Source organism: Equus caballus, chromosome 2 (genome assembly GCF_041296265.1).
Source record: "Equus caballus isolate H_3958 breed thoroughbred chromosome 2, TB-T2T, whole genome shotgun sequence".
Taxonomy (NCBI): Eukaryota; Metazoa; Chordata; class Mammalia; order Perissodactyla; family Equidae; genus Equus; species Equus caballus.
In genome coordinates this window covers 46,517,811-46,532,780 of record NC_091685.1, presented here as the reverse complement: position 1 = coordinate 46,532,780, position 14,970 = coordinate 46,517,811, and the positions used below count along the sequence as shown (strand labels likewise).

Sequence of the window (14,970 nt, the reverse complement as noted above, 5' to 3'; positions counted from 1 at the left end):
AAATCAAAGAATACATAAAGAAACAGAAAGATATTCCATGCTCTGATTAGAGGAATAAACATAGTTAAAATGTCCACATTACCTAAAGCAATCTACAGATTCAATGCAATCCCAATTAGAATCCCAATGACATTCTTCACGGAAATAGAACAAAGAATCCTAAAATTTACAGGGAATAACAAAAGACTCTGAATAGCCAAAGCAATCCTGAGAAACAAGAACAAAGCTGGAGATATCACAATCCCTGACTTCAAAATATACTACAAAGCTATAGTAATCAAATCAGCACAGTAATAGCACAAAAACAGACACACAGATCACTGGAACAGAATCAAAAGTCCAGAAATAAAAACACACATCTATGGACAGCTAATCTTCGACAAAGGAGCCAACAACATACAATGGAGAAAGGAAAGTCTCTTCAATAAATGGCGCTGGGAAAACTGGACAGCCACATGCAAAAGAATGATGTAGACCTCTGTCTTACACTGTACACAAAAATTAACTCAAAATGGATCAAAGACTTGAAGGTAAGACATGAAACCATAAAACTCCTACAAGAAAATATAGGCAGTATGCTCTTTCACATCGATCTTAGCAGCATCTTTTCGAATACCATGTCTTCTCAGGTAAGGGAAACAAAAGAAAAAATAGACAAATGGGACTACGTTAAAGTAAAAAGCTTCCACAAGGCAAAGGAAATCCCGAATAAAACAAAAAGACAACCCACCAACTAGGAGAAAATATTTGCAAATCATATATCTGACAAGGGGTTAATTTCCAAAATATATAAAGAACTCATACAACTCAACAACAAAAAGACAAAAAATCTGATCAAAAAATATGATATACAGATGGCCAACAGACACATGAAAAGATGTTCAACATCACTAATTATCAGGGAAATGCAAATCCAAACTACAATGAGATATCACCTCACACCCATCAGAATGGCTACAATTAACAAGACAAGAAATAACAGGTGTTGGAGAGGATGTGGAGAGAAGGGAGCTCTCATACTCTGCTGGTGGGAGTGCAAACTGGTGCAGCCACTATGGAAACCAGCATGGAGACTTCTCAAAAAATTAAACATAGAAATACCATATGCTCCAGCTATCCTACTACTGGGTGTTGATCCAAAGAACATTAAATAAACAATACAAAGATTTCTATGCACCCCTATGTTCACTGAAGCATTATTCACAATAGTCAAGATGTGGAAACAACTCAAGTGCCCATCAATTGATGAATGGATAAAGAAGATGTGATATATATATACAACAGACTACTACTCAGCCATAAAAAAGACAAAATCATTCCATTTGCAACAACATGGATGGACCTTGAGGATATTATGTTAAGTGAAATAAGCCAGACAGAGAAAGACAAACACTGTATGATTTCACTCATATGTGGAAGATAAACAAACACGTGGATAAAGAGAACAGATTAGTGGTTACCAGAGGGGAAGGGTGTTGAGGGGTGGGTGAAAGGGGTAAAGGGGCACATAGGTATGGTGACATAAAAACTAGACTATTGCTGGTGAGCATAATGCAGTCTATACAGAAACTGATAATATAATAATGTACACCTGAAATCACACAATGTTATAAACCAATATGACCTCAATAAAATTTTATAAAAAATTAAAAAACTGGCAGACCACCAGGGCAACGAAGAGGGACCAGCCCTGTTAGATCCTAACATAGAAGAAAACCCTGCTAATGTAAGCAGAGTGGTATCAGTGGACCTGCAATGGAACAGAACGAAAAACCAGAAATGATACTGTCAGTATAAAGAAGTTTAGCTCTTGATACAGGTGGTAAAGATGGATTTTACCAACAAATGTTGTTGAGAATAGATAAAAATTGACTCCTACCTCACACCACACACCATTATAAACTCCACATGAACCTACTAAAAAATTTCAACTGTGTGTGCGTGTGTGTGTGTAAAACAAGACAGGAAAGCACTCAAGCTACTAATAATTAGGGAAATGAAAATTAAGACCAAATGCAACACACTGTTTCTACTGGAGTGGCAATCACTTTAAAATCCTGACACATACGCCCTCTCCTATAACCAGGCAATCCCCCCAGGTCACATCCCGGGAGGTCATCTCGAGGTGGGTGGTAGGAGACACGCAAAATACATTCTTGGTAACGTGGGTCATAACAACACAAATGCCCAGCAGCAGTAGAATGGCTAAGTAAATCGAGGCCTGATTTTTCTTACAAGGAATGAAGGACCAGCCATACCTTCAACATGCAAGAATCTCAAAAATAATGTCGGAGAGAGAAAGAAACCCCAGAGAACACATACAGCACAGTTCATCTAAGTAAACCTTCAACAAACGCACACCAAATGGTACAGCGTCTACACACACACACTCGACCCTCAAGAAAAGGAAGGAGGGCCCAGCCCTGTGGCCAAGTGGTTGGGCTCGCACACCACTGCAGCAGCCCAGGGTTTTGCTGGTTGGGATCCTGGGCGCAGACATGGCATCGCTCATCAAGCCATGCTGAGGCGGCGTCCCACATGCCACAACTAGAAGGACCCACAACTAAAAATATCTGACTATGTACTGGGGGGCTTTGGGGAAAAAAAGGAAAAATTTTTTTACAAGTCTTTAAAAAAAAAGGAAGGAGATGATGAACACAGGCAGGATAAGGGGCCCTCTGGCTGCGGCCTGACGGGGAGCATGCTATTACTCACCGAACCGTGTCCAAAGGGCACACGGTTTCTCTTCCACGTTGACATACGGGGGACAGGAACTCCATGCCATGTGTCCATCCAGAGGCTGGAATTTGGTCCGAAGAATTATACACACCAAGACTGTTAGTAGAGGCTATATGAAAAGCTCAGATTACCTCTGAACCCTGATTGTAAGCACCTTTCAAACGCCGACACGTACAGTGCTAAGAAACCAGGCAGCCCTTCGCTGCCGGCCTCGCTGCCCAACAGCCTCTTAGCAGACGTCAGATTAAAGATGTTTGAATATCGCAGCAGCAACATGTGAAGCCACACAGCTGTCTGAAGCAGTTAATTTAGCCATCCTCTCACGGGTGGACACAGAATTTATCCCTGGCGATGACAACTTGGAAAAGCCGAGTGAGATCCTGGCCGAGAACAAACAGTGGCCCCAGTCATGCGCGCACGCTGTCACCTATGCAGAGTCTGCGGCCCCCTGAGCCGGGGGTGAGGCTACGGCAAGGCGTCCGGCAGCCCAGACCGCGGGACACGCTCAGCGGATTTAGGCCCAAATGCTGGGTTATAATACCCCCTCAAAAAAGCACATTATTAAAGCAATTCACGCATTTTTCTATATTTAAAAAAAACACTGCTGACACCAAAGATCTTATACCAAAACACCTTATATACGCCAAACTCCCTAATTTGATATATTTATGAGATATACTCATACTACCCAAGCTATCTCAGATTTCAAACGCTCATCTTCGCACTCAGAGCCCCAGCGCAGTGCCGGTGGGCCGGGCCAGCCCAGCGTTCAAAGGACCAATGAATGAAGTGGTCATCGACATCCACAGATCACACGTCTTACAGGAAAGATTTAAATTAGCTCATATTGAAGTTCATTTTCCATTGTTGAATTAAAGGAACTCTTTAATTCCTTAAAAATGTAATTTAAGATTCTTTTTAGAAACCTGCTTTATTTTTCCTTAAAACTGGGCAAAAAAGTTATATAACACCACTGATGCGCTCATAATGCTTGATGACTTAAGATACACCTCCTTCTCCATAAGTCACCCGATTCCATGCTCTCAAGCCATTTCAGGAGGAGGGGTGTAAGGAGGCACCCTCGTTTGATTAACGGGGCTTCACACTTACATGGAATTCAGTTGTGTTGAGAATGTGGCGCCCATCTGGGCTCCAACAAGAAGCCACCAGCCCAGCTGAACCCTCGTCTATTCTGCAGTGCCATTCTGGCTGTTCCAGCGACCACACCTAGACTCAGGAGAGAAACGCAGATCACAAACTAGTCATGCACTAATTAAGCTTAAAAACAACTGGATGTCAGGGCTGGCCAGGTAGTGCAGTGGTTAAGTTCACACACTCCGCTTCAGTGGCCTGGGGTTCACAGGTTTGGATCCCAGGTGCTGACCTAGCACCACTCATCAAGCCACGCTGTGGCAGGTGTCCCACATACAAAATAGAGGAAGATGGGCACGGATGTTAGCTCAGGGCCAGTCTTCCTCACACACACACAAAAAAAACCCCAAAAAACACAACTGGATGAAAACTGCAGAGGCAAAGCACAGGGTATCTTTCAAAACCTTTCACTGTTACGAAGCGCTGGTTCTAGTTTGCACCAACATATAAGCCATACCTCCTGGTGATTTCACTTTGTTGTAGTTTTAAACAGTTTACTCACTTTGCCATCCCTCAGCCCTGACTGAGCTCAGCTTAGGTCTGCAAGCAAACACCACTTCTTAGCGCTTCCCCACACGCGTGCTTCCAAGCAGCTAGACGGCCATCTGTAACACTTCGGGGATGAGTTATAGCTGCTTACAGATTAAGAATATTTAAGTGTTTTCTGGTTTTAAAAGTACTTAAACTACTAGAGAACTACTATAATTTTAGAAGAAAACTAGCTTTGAGCTGCACTGCACGGCCTTGTTTTCCAAACTAGAAGGGCACAGGAAAAGACCATTCCGTCCAGGCTGGGACCTTGGGCAGGCTCCTTGGCTCTGCCCCTGCGGGCACCGTACCTGCACTAGCCCTCGTTTATACATGGCACACAGGATGAAGAGCGAGTCGGCCGACCACTCGATGTGCTGGATCTGGTCCAGGCAGGTGTACAGCTGAAGGATCTGAAGGGTGTTCACGTCCCGGACCACTAACCGATACTGGACACAGGAAGCCTACAAATGGAAAAGACAGCCCTGATGCTCTGCTCTCTCCAGGAAGGCGGCTTTCAGGAAGTCAATGCCCCCCATTCAGGAACTGTTTCCTTCTCTCCTTTCAACATGCTTTCTATCTAGATGGTCTCATGTTTATCATCAATTATATAGCCCATTCCAAAAATGGGTTAATTAAAAGATAAAGTTGAAATATACAAACTGGGTATTAAAACTGCTATATTCCAGTACTAAGTGTTATTTTAAAGCTCTGCTTGAGTCATTTTCCACTCTAATCATATGTTAAAAACGAAACTTAAGTAGGAAATAGCACTGGGAGAAAGTTCTTATGTGAACTAACCAAATTCTCGCCTAGTTTTATCACTTGCAGACAATTTATGAGGAGTAAGAATTGAGGCCTCACATGCTGACAAGAATGACTACAGAAGCCAGAGTTCCCTTTGTACAAGGCCGAACTCTGAGCCAAACCAACAGAAAGTCAATATATGTGTTTTAACTTGTGCAAATGTAAGGACGCTTCATAATTGCTCATTTACCTACCATGAGATAATAGAAAATATATATTGGCCTCTGCTCCTGGGTGCTGACACAGGTCTCCTGGAACCCGTGCAATTTCCTGGGTGACAGGAGCATCTCTTGGTCTAATGAGGCGACTCTGGGTAGGCTCCTGGATGGGGCTGGTCACCAGAAAGACCAAGCCATAACTAGAAGCTTGGAATTTTCAGGCCCACTCCCCATTCTCTTGAGAAGGGCTGAAAATGAAGTTAATAACTGATCACACCTATGTGAGGAAGGCTCCTAAAACCCCAACAGTACGGGGTTCAGAGAGCTTCCAGGCTGGCAACACATCCACACTGGGAGAGTGATGCACCCCAGTTCCACGGGGACAGAAACGCCTGCCCTTGGGACCCTCCCAGTCCTGGCCCCATCTCTTCATCTGGCTCTTCACCAGCATCCTTAATCACACCCTTTAATAAAGTGGTAAATGTAAGCGTTTCCCTGAGTTCTGTGAGCTGCTCTAACAAATTAACTGAGCGCGAGGAGGGGGGTGTGGGAACCCCTGATTTTTAGCCAAGTTGGAGGTGGCCTGGGGACCCCATATTGAGCACCTGAAGTGAGGGGGGTAGCCTTGTGGGACTGAGCCCTTAACCTGCGGGATCTGACACAATCTCCAAGCGGACGGTGTCAGAATTGAGTTAATTTGTAGGACACCCAGCTAGTGTCATGGATAATTACTTGGTGTGGGGGAAAACTCCCCCACATTTGGTGTCAGAAGTGTTGTGAGCATGGTAGCAGTGTGAGTAAAGGAGACTCAAGGGAGGGAAAAACGGGTGGATTTTCTTACATACCTACATTAACATACTGACTATGAAAGTGTTTAAGAGATGCTGTTTTCTTAAAAATACGGTTCATGTCCATATTTGTCAATAATATCCATATCTAAGCAAATAATTTCTATGTTTGAATGTACTTAGCTACTGATTGTTAATTATATTAGTTTTAAAATCAAAAACTGATTTTTATATGTTAATTGCTTCTTTTTGGTACTTTTCAAGGTCAAACTAGATTATTAGTTTGTGTTTTATGGATTCCCATTAAATCAAAGCCACATAAGTTTTCCATAGAAAAGGGGGAGAGGGAGGGTGACTGCAGATTAGAACAAACATGTGTCACGAGGCTGATTTTTTCACACCACAGCTTTGAAAACTGCTCAGTTACAACGAATTCCTTATGAAGTGGAACATTTGTATCAACACCTGGAAAAATCACTTCAAATCTGTTGCGAGATATTAAAAATGGCAACACGGACCTACTTTCTTCAGTATTTAGGATAGAGCTTCGAAGAACACGATACCAGCAACATTATTACCAAGTGTTCACAATATCGACCAGTGTAAAAAGCAAAAAAGTACCAAAATTAAGCAAGGAAATATAACCTTTCTCTTTATAATTTGCTGGAATTTTCACAAATGACTTTTAAAAAACTAATTTGGGGGGGGCACTTTGAAAAATACACCAAGGTTTTTCGGGATGCCATTTAAACTAAAGATATTTTGCATTTTGCAGCTGAATACATTTTATGTGATTTAGAATAACACTTTCATAAAAATAAGCAGACACATAACTTGAGTTATATTTTCAAAGACCAAGAACAAAAAGAATATTAATAAAGGCTGAAACTGAAAAAGAACCATGAAGCATCAGTCAGTTAATAGACAGCAAAAGAAACTAAGTACACTTTTTATAATGCATCATTTTTTTTTCCTGAATGGCTTTCCAATGCCAATCATCTCCCACCCACCGCATCCCCTCCCCCAGATTCTGAGGATAAACACTGGTTATATTGGCATATTTCAAAACTTCAGTTTTGTGTGCAGACTAGCTCAGCGATTTAAGCAGCATTCTGCCACCCATGGAAGGAACAGCCCAAATCCCCGGAGTGCGGACAACTCTCTTTATCTAGAGATAGAACGCTACTTATTTAAACCATTTATATGGCACCTGCTAGACACCAGGGAAAACGGCTGAAAAAGACGACAGAGACTAGCTACACCATTGCACCAGTTTACAGCCAATAGAATCACGTATTTGCCTTTTTGTGACAAAACAACAACGAGCTGATATCTCCTGTGTCCTCAAGTGTGTGAAGACGGCAATGCTTTTGCTTGCCTTTGACAGATGTAAACCCAGGTGCAGGGAGGCTGGTACCTGTCCGGGTCACCTGTCTGCGGCCCGTGCCTGAGTCCCCTGCCCGGGTCCTCTGTCTGCAGCATCTGCCCAGGTCACCCGTCTGCGGCACCTGCCCGGGGAACCGGCCCAGGTCCCGTGCCCAGGTCTCCTGACCGAGCTGCCTGCACCCCGGGCCCCGCGGCCGCCCGCTGCTCCCCGACCCGGGGTCCCCGCGGAGGACCCGCCCTCGGCCCAGGCTCCGCGGGCGCTCACCAGGTACTTGCCGTCCGGGGAGAACTTGCAGAGCAGGCCGGAGAGCTTGAACACCTCGGAGAAGTTCATGGCTGCCGCCGGACCTCGCGCCCGGGACCCCAAGCCCGCAGCCCCGCGCCCCTGCACCGTGCGCGGAGCCGGGACCGCCGCAACCGCCGCCTCCGCGGCCGGAAGTGATGGAAGGCGGGAAGCGCACCGGAGCCTATCAGGGCTCCGGACGACCGCGCGGCATTGTGGGGCTTGTAGTTCGCGCTAAAGGAACCGCCCCGGTTCTTCCGACGCGGGATTCCGCGATGCTGGAGGGTGGGAGGCCTCCGGGTCCGGTCCAGATAGGTTGCTAAGGAAAGGCAGGAGGGGCGCTGAAGTTGAATTTCAGATAAACAACGAATCCTTTCTAGGATAAATGTGTTCCCAAATACTGCATGGGGCATATTTATGCTAGAGAACTACATGCTTATCTGAAATTTAAATGTAACTGGGCGTCCTGTGTACTTATGTTTATATATGTATTATACTTATATGTAAATATATTCACACATAAATATGTAATAGTTTATATACATATGTTATATTTTATACATGGTGTATAAATAAATACTCGTTTGCGTTTGTTTTTTGGCTAAACCGGGCAGCCTGCCTGCAGCGAGACCCTCCCTCACTCTCGGAGCTGCTGGCATCTGGGGGAGAACGAATCCGACCCTCACTCCGCGGGGAGAGCGCCTGGGTCGCGCGCACCCGCCGGTTCCTCGCCGCGTTCGTCTGCGCTCAGACCCGCGCGGAGCCGAGGGACCTCGCTGGGGCCCGGACCCGGCGCGCAGCCGCAGCCTGCCCTCGGCTCGGATGGGAGAGAGCACCTGCGTCCGCGCTGGCTTTGCCCATTGTGCTGTCTTCCCAGCGCGTGCCGGTCCTCTCGCCCACTCAGGACCCGTAGTCCTCTTCCTCAGCCAGCCGCCTTCCCCACGCCCCCGCTGGGCCCCCCAGCGCCTCTGCAGCCCACGAGATCGCGCGGACCCGGACACCCGCGCCCGACCCTGAGTTCTGAGAGCAGAGACCAGGCATGGGTCCTCCTCGCTTCTCCGCGCGCCCAGCCCCAGGCCTGCTCCCTGCGGACGCCTGCCAACTTCCCAGAACCAAGGGGTAGGGGATGGGTGCACCCGTACTGCTCAGCAGTGCCGGCCTTTTCTGTGCCTGGGCAGATCAAATCCTGTGTGTGATTCGTCTCTGTGTCTCCACCTCCCGCGCCTCGCAAACAGTAGGTGAGCAATAAAGGTGTGTAGAAGGCTGCCAGGCGCGCTGGGTGAGGTGTGGATTCCGTGCGGCCAGAGAACCCGGTCTGCACCAGCCGGCTCGCGCGCGGTTCCGTGGGGACACTGACTCGAAGGTCCCCCTAGCCTGGGGGCATCGGTTCGGAGGCAGATAACGGGTCCCCTGAGCAGGAGAAGGCAGCGCACCGCAGGTCCCCGTCGCCAAGAGCCGCTCGAAACTCATCCTGTGTCGGATTCTTCAGCCGAGGCCCTGCGTATGGGGTGGGTGCCCTGGAAGACCCCGCCTGCCCTACGGGGGTAGGGGGATGGCCCATGGAGCTGCAAGTGTCGCGGGCCCGAGGGAAGCCTCGGCCTCAGGCTGGTCTCTGTGCGTGGAGAGCAAGTTTTAGTGCTCGACACACGTGTCGCCGCAGACACCCGCGCGTACCTGCGAAAACGCGGAACAGAATCCAGCACCCGGGGCCAGGAGGCGGTGCTGGGGGAGGGAGTAGGGTGCGGGCTGCGACCCGGGAGTGTTTGCGTCCCGAGTTCTCCCTCGAGGCCTTCGGGCACAACCTCCGCCCTGGAAGAGAGCGGGCTGGGGCCGAGAGAATCGCGCCCGGAGGGTCCCCGCCGATCCGCAATGCTGGGCGGGGTCGAGGCGCGACCGTGACCTCAGCTCCTCCTTCTGGGCCGGCCGAGGAGTCCCGCTGGAGCCACCTGGACGCGAACGGCTCCATCTCACTCTCGGTCCTGGGGCTGCGACCCTTATCCCGGTCCCCCGTAGGCCACAGCCAGTGCGGACACTGCAGACCAGGATGGCAGCGCCACTACCATACGCGGCTCTTCTGCTGCCCTTCGGATTCCAAGCGCCCGGCGCGCGGAGTGGCCCAGCGCCGGTGGGGGTGGAGGGCATAGGACTGGGTGACGGGGAAGATGGGGCGTCTGGGGGAAAGGAAGGCGTCGGGACGCGGAGTCTGCATCTCTGACCCCCACCCCCACCCCCGCTCCCGCGCGCCCTTGCCCGCGCCCCCGAGTCGGCTGAAGGTCGCAGTCTTGTCTCGACAGTAGGACGGCCTCGCCGGGGCTCGGCAGGGGCGACGCGCGCCAAAAGACGGCGGGAAGGAAGCGGGGCGGAGCGCGCCGGCGACCCCGACTCGGACGCGGCCAGCTGCGGGGGCGGAGCGCCGGGCTGCAACCTTGGTCCCGGCCTGGCCCCGCCGCCCCGCGCTCCTCCCGCCACGCCTGAGCGGCCCGCGCTGCCTTCCCGCCCAGCGGGCTGCGGAAGGCGCTAACGCCCGCGGCCGCCCCCTTCCCCGCGGCGCCTCCCCGCCCCGCGGCCATATAACCCGCCTCGGGCCCCGCCGCCCGCCCTACCTTCCGGCCCGCGGCCGCCCAGGCGCAGCCGCCTCGCGGCCCGCGCCTGCCGCGCGCCCACGAAGGGGTTACGCGGCGAAGCTGGGGCCAGCGCCCGGCCGGCTCGGGCATCGATGCCCGGGGCTCCGACGGCACCAGGTAGGCAGCGCGGGGGCCCGGCGCGACGAGGGCCTAGGCGGGGCTGGGTTCCGCCTGCGGGGGCGGGAGTCCAGGGCAGCAGGCGCACGAGCTTGCAGCCCCGAAACAGAGAGGGGAGGCGGTGCACGAGCTAGGAGAGTGGGTGACATGAGGTCTACCCTGGAGCCAGACAGGCTACTGGAACGTGGCGTGGGGGACAGGGAGCCGGCCCAAGTTGAGCCGAGGAGGAGATGCGGAGTCCTGCCCAGCCGTGCGGCGGCCTCTGGGGCCTGGAGCAGCCTTACTGGGATTCCCAGAGGCCCTTCCTTCCACGAACCCCTCCCCACCCCAGCTTCCGAGGAACGGTTCGGAATGTGATCCCGGGAGAGGGTCTTGGGGTGCAGATGCGGGTGGAAGTTGAGAGAAGCGTTTGTCGCTGAGGAGCTCCTCCCCGCCACGGCCAACTTGCTCTGCACCCGTGAGGGCTGTACCAATCCGGAGGCATTAGCCCCCCACCCTGGCAAGGCTGCGTGAGACCCAGGTCCTCCCCTGCGCCAGGAGAACTGGGCGGGACCACTAAGCTGGACCCATGCGGTCGGTTACTAAGGAGCTAGGTTCCAGAGGTGGCTGGGAGTTGCTTGGCCAGGGGCCTGTCTCCCTGGTCTGTTTCAGGTAGAGGAACGAGGAGGCAAAGTCACTCTTTCCTGCTCCCTTCCCGCCTGGCTCTCCTTGCCTTGCTGCCACAATCCTTTCAGCCTTTGGACTGGGGGCAGCTATTATTACCTCCTTACTCAGCTTGTATTTTTGTCTGGTCCCTCAGCCGATATGCACAAAGTATGCACATGTCTACATAAATAGATGGGTGACAGGTAGACTACTGTCAACCAGCAACAGGGTTAACTTCTGACCAGAGGTCAGTTGGTCCAAATGCACCGTGGTCTGTTTAGTAAATAGCTGAACATTTGGGAGCCATTAGCGCAATGGTTTTGTTTTGTTTTGTTTTGTTTGCTGTCATTGTTGCTGTTTCTTTGTTTAGCCCTAATAATTAGCTTTCGGGGAAAATGAGTAAACTGAAATAAAATGCATTGCCCCTTTGATATTTACCAAGAGCCCAGCCACCTATCTTTTGATTTACTCATGAAAAGATGAAAAAGCATTACATCGAGAACGGAAGGACAGAGTGTCTGAAATTTTGCAACATATGAATTTATGGACTATGCATGTAATTTAAAAAATAAGATAAACAATTGGGCACCAGAAGCTGAAAAAGTAACCTCCTCGTCAGTGTGTCAGGGCTGCCCGAGGTGAGCTCCAGGGAGACCTGGCTATGGGTGCTTGTGGGATGACCCCAGGATGCTCAGCCCCATCTTGTGGTCCTCCTGGTGAAGGCTCTGGAGCCCGGCGCGGCTGTCTTCAAACTCTGAAGGGCGCCCCGTGGAAAAGGCAGTCTAGAGCAGTGATTAATGGGGTAGATTGGAAGTCAGAATGCTGGAGTTCAAATCTCCTCTTCTCCGCTGACTAGGCATGGACCTCGAGCAAGCTACTTACCCACTCTGAGCCTCAGTTTACCCATCTGTAAAGAAGGGCAATGAGAGTCCCTGACCCAGAGAGTTGGAAGAACAGTAAACAAAATGCCATATCTAAAGTGCTCAGAACAGTGCCTGGCACCCACTAAGTGGCCCGAAAGTGATGGCTGCTGGTCCCAGGTGCTGCTCCAGAGTCCAGAACCAGGAGCCATGACGGGGAGGGCGGGGCGAAGTGCAGTTCCCTGGTAGCCAGCAGGTCTCCCCAGGGGGAATGGAATGGCTGGTGGCGAGGCAGGAATGTGCCTAGGCTCAGGCGGAGCTGATGGTGTCTGTCAGGGGTACTGTAGCAAGGAGGCCTCAGTTTAGTACTTATTTATAGAGTATGCCACACCCACATCCAAGAATGAATTTATAATGTTGAACACATGCAAACGACACAGCTAAAACAGAGATGAAAAGGAGAGGCCAGGGCCTTAGCTGAATAATTCATACGTTTATTTTTCCCATAGCCTTCACAACAGCCCACTGAAGTAGGTGGTATAATTATGCCCATTTACAGATGGAGAGACTGAGCTTTCACTAGGTTATGCAACTTGCCCAGGGTTGCCCAGGTGCAAAGTGCAGGAGTAGACGCTCCGATGCAGATGGTAAAGCCAGACCAGAGCTGCTGGACAGTCCTCTTGCCATCGCCTGGCGTAAATACAGACACAGTCCCCAGACCGCCCCCCACCCCAGTACCAAGGAACGTCCAGGCTGGAAGGGCTCTTCAAGACCACCTAAGCCAGAAGTGTGGAATTCAGGGGTACTTATTTCAGCATTTCCCTTCAGTTATGAAGGTGGGCACCAAACTGCGGCAGTTTTAGCAGTACCTGACTCTCTTCCCAATAGGAATCACTGGTATTTTCGTTGTGCATGACAGTTGCTGCAGAACTTTCAGAATTTCATTGTGCTTGTCACCAGGTTGAAACGATGAGTTGTCAGACCTGCTACAAGAGGCTAGTTAGTGCATAAATAAAGAAGCAGATGCGTTACTCTGTCACAAGGTAGCTTTGAAACTGTTACGATAACTGTGTCAGTTTCCTGGGCCTGCCGTAATGAATGACCACAAACTACCTCGCTTAAAAGAGCAGAAACTTACTCTCTCACAGGCTGGAGGCTGGAAGTCCCAGACGAAGGTGTGGGCGCGGTGGTTCCCTTTGGAGGTGCTGAGGGAGGGTCCCTCCGGTGCCTCTCTCCCAGCTTCTGGTGGCTGCAGGCGATCCTTGGTGTTCCTTGGCTTGTAGACACGTCACCCCATCTCTGCCTCCGTGTTCACATGGACTTCTCTCTGTGTCTCTGTGTCGTCTCCTTTTCTCTCTCTTATAAGGATACTTGTCATTGGGTTTAGGGCCCGCTCTAATCCAGGATAATCTCACCCTTAGATCTTTGTCTTATACATCTGCAAAGGCCCTAATTCCAAATAAGGTCATGTTCTGAGGTTCTGGGTGGACATATCATTTTTGGGGGTGGGGGGTGCCATTCAACCCACTAGAATAACCATAATTCAATATAATTGGTTTCCTTTGTAATCTTTTGTATTTTGCTTTATGCATTTGGGATATTCCTCTGAGAAGGGGTCCACGACCTTCCCCAGGCTTTCAGAGAGTCATGGCACAAAAGGTGGAGAAGCTTGGTCTAAGCCACATCCCTCTTTTCTGGAAGAGGAGCGGGAGACACCCTTGCCCTGTTCCAAGCACGGCTGAGGGTGGGGGGAGATTCCTCGCTCAGCTTACTGCCTCTTCCCAGCCCCATCGCGCCTGGCCCCCACGTTCACAGCCTCTGCATCCTGCAAGACAGGCTGCTCCCAAACTCCAGCATCCCTTTCCTTGGGGACCTTTTGAGCCACCACAGCTCCCAGAGTTCAGGAGAGAGAGCAGACAAGTGGAGGGGCTGTCGGTGCTGTAGAGGTGCTTAGTTATGGGCGGGGACTTCAGCCCGGGCTGCTGGGCTGCAGGGGTCAGGGGAGGCACCCCTGAGGGAGCGAGGGAGCGGGGCAGAGAGGGAACAGCAATCAGGAGACACCAAGCAGCAGGAAGGGCTCTGCTGGGGACAGAGAGAGATGAGGCCACTAAAGGCAGGTGTCAGGGCCCCGGAGTGGACACCAGGGCCGGGCACTCGAGGGTCAGTGGCTGGGACCCTCTGTGGGCCTTAGAGATGGAATCAGATTCCCCAAAGAGCAAGCCCTAGGATGGAAGCAGCGGAGTTGCCCCAGGACAGACCTGGGAGGGTGCAGGCGTGGGGGCTTCGCAGCAAGAGCAGCGCGCTCCTGGTGCTCCCAGCTCCCGCCCCTTCTGTTCTCCCCTCTGTGTTTTGGGTGCAAGCATGAGTTATTACGGTGACAGTAGACATTCGTACGTGCCGCCTCTGATGTACCTGCTTACAGATCAGTGCTTCTGGGTGTTTACCCCCACTTAGAGGTGGGCACCTAAGCCAGAAAGTTCAGACAATGTGACTAAGATCAGAGGCAGGCATCAGTCTGGCTGCCCGCCCCCGGCACACCGGGGCAGAGCGCACAGCAGGCAGGGCCCTGGGCTGGTGGTCCAGATCCTGGCTCTTCCACAGCCTTGGTAAGTCCCAGGCTCTTCATCCTTACGGAGGGAGTTGTGGGCCCACCCGTCTGCCTCCTATGTTGTAGAGCCCATGCCCGTGAGCTCCCTCTGAGTGGCCCGTGGGGATGTACCTGAGAACCCTCGAGGGCAGACGCAAGGTGCCCAGGAAAGGCTGGTGCAGCCCATTCCTCTCCAACAGGCAGGTACGAGCGCCTGGGCGTCACCCATCCTGCCCTCCCGACAGCCAGGGTGCAGGGGCCCCGAGCAGGCAGGGCCAGGCAGGATGACCTGGACA

At 51.2% G+C, this 14,970-nt stretch overlaps 2 protein-coding genes across 5 annotated transcripts in view; one reads left to right on the top strand and one right to left on the bottom strand.

Moving 5' to 3' along the window:
- Positions 1-10,627, bottom strand: part of WRAP73 (WD repeat containing, antisense to TP73) — a 28,182-nt gene extending 17,555 nt beyond the window's left edge. Inside the window, 4 exon segments of the mRNA XM_005607574.4 lie at positions 3,850-3,966; positions 4,731-4,883; positions 7,824-8,160; positions 10,445-10,627. Of these exon segments, the coding sequence (XP_005607631.2) occupies positions 3,850-3,966; positions 4,731-4,883; positions 7,824-7,892 (339 nt within the window). The 5' untranslated portion in view covers positions 7,893-8,160; positions 10,445-10,627.
- The window catches only part of TP73 (tumor protein p73), a 65,871-nt gene continuing 59,992 nt past the window's right edge, over positions 9,092-14,970 (top strand). For 2 of the 4 annotated variants that reach the window (XM_070254522.1, XM_070254505.1), the window contains exon 1: positions 10,118-10,582. In XM_070254522.1, coding sequence (XP_070110623.1) covers positions 10,558-10,582 — 25 coding nt within the window. In that variant the 5' untranslated portion in view covers positions 10,118-10,557. Of the gene's footprint in view, positions 9,350-10,117; positions 10,583-14,970 lie in introns of those variants that run through there. The other 2 variants (XM_070254528.1, XM_070254514.1) reach the window with 2 other exon arrangements.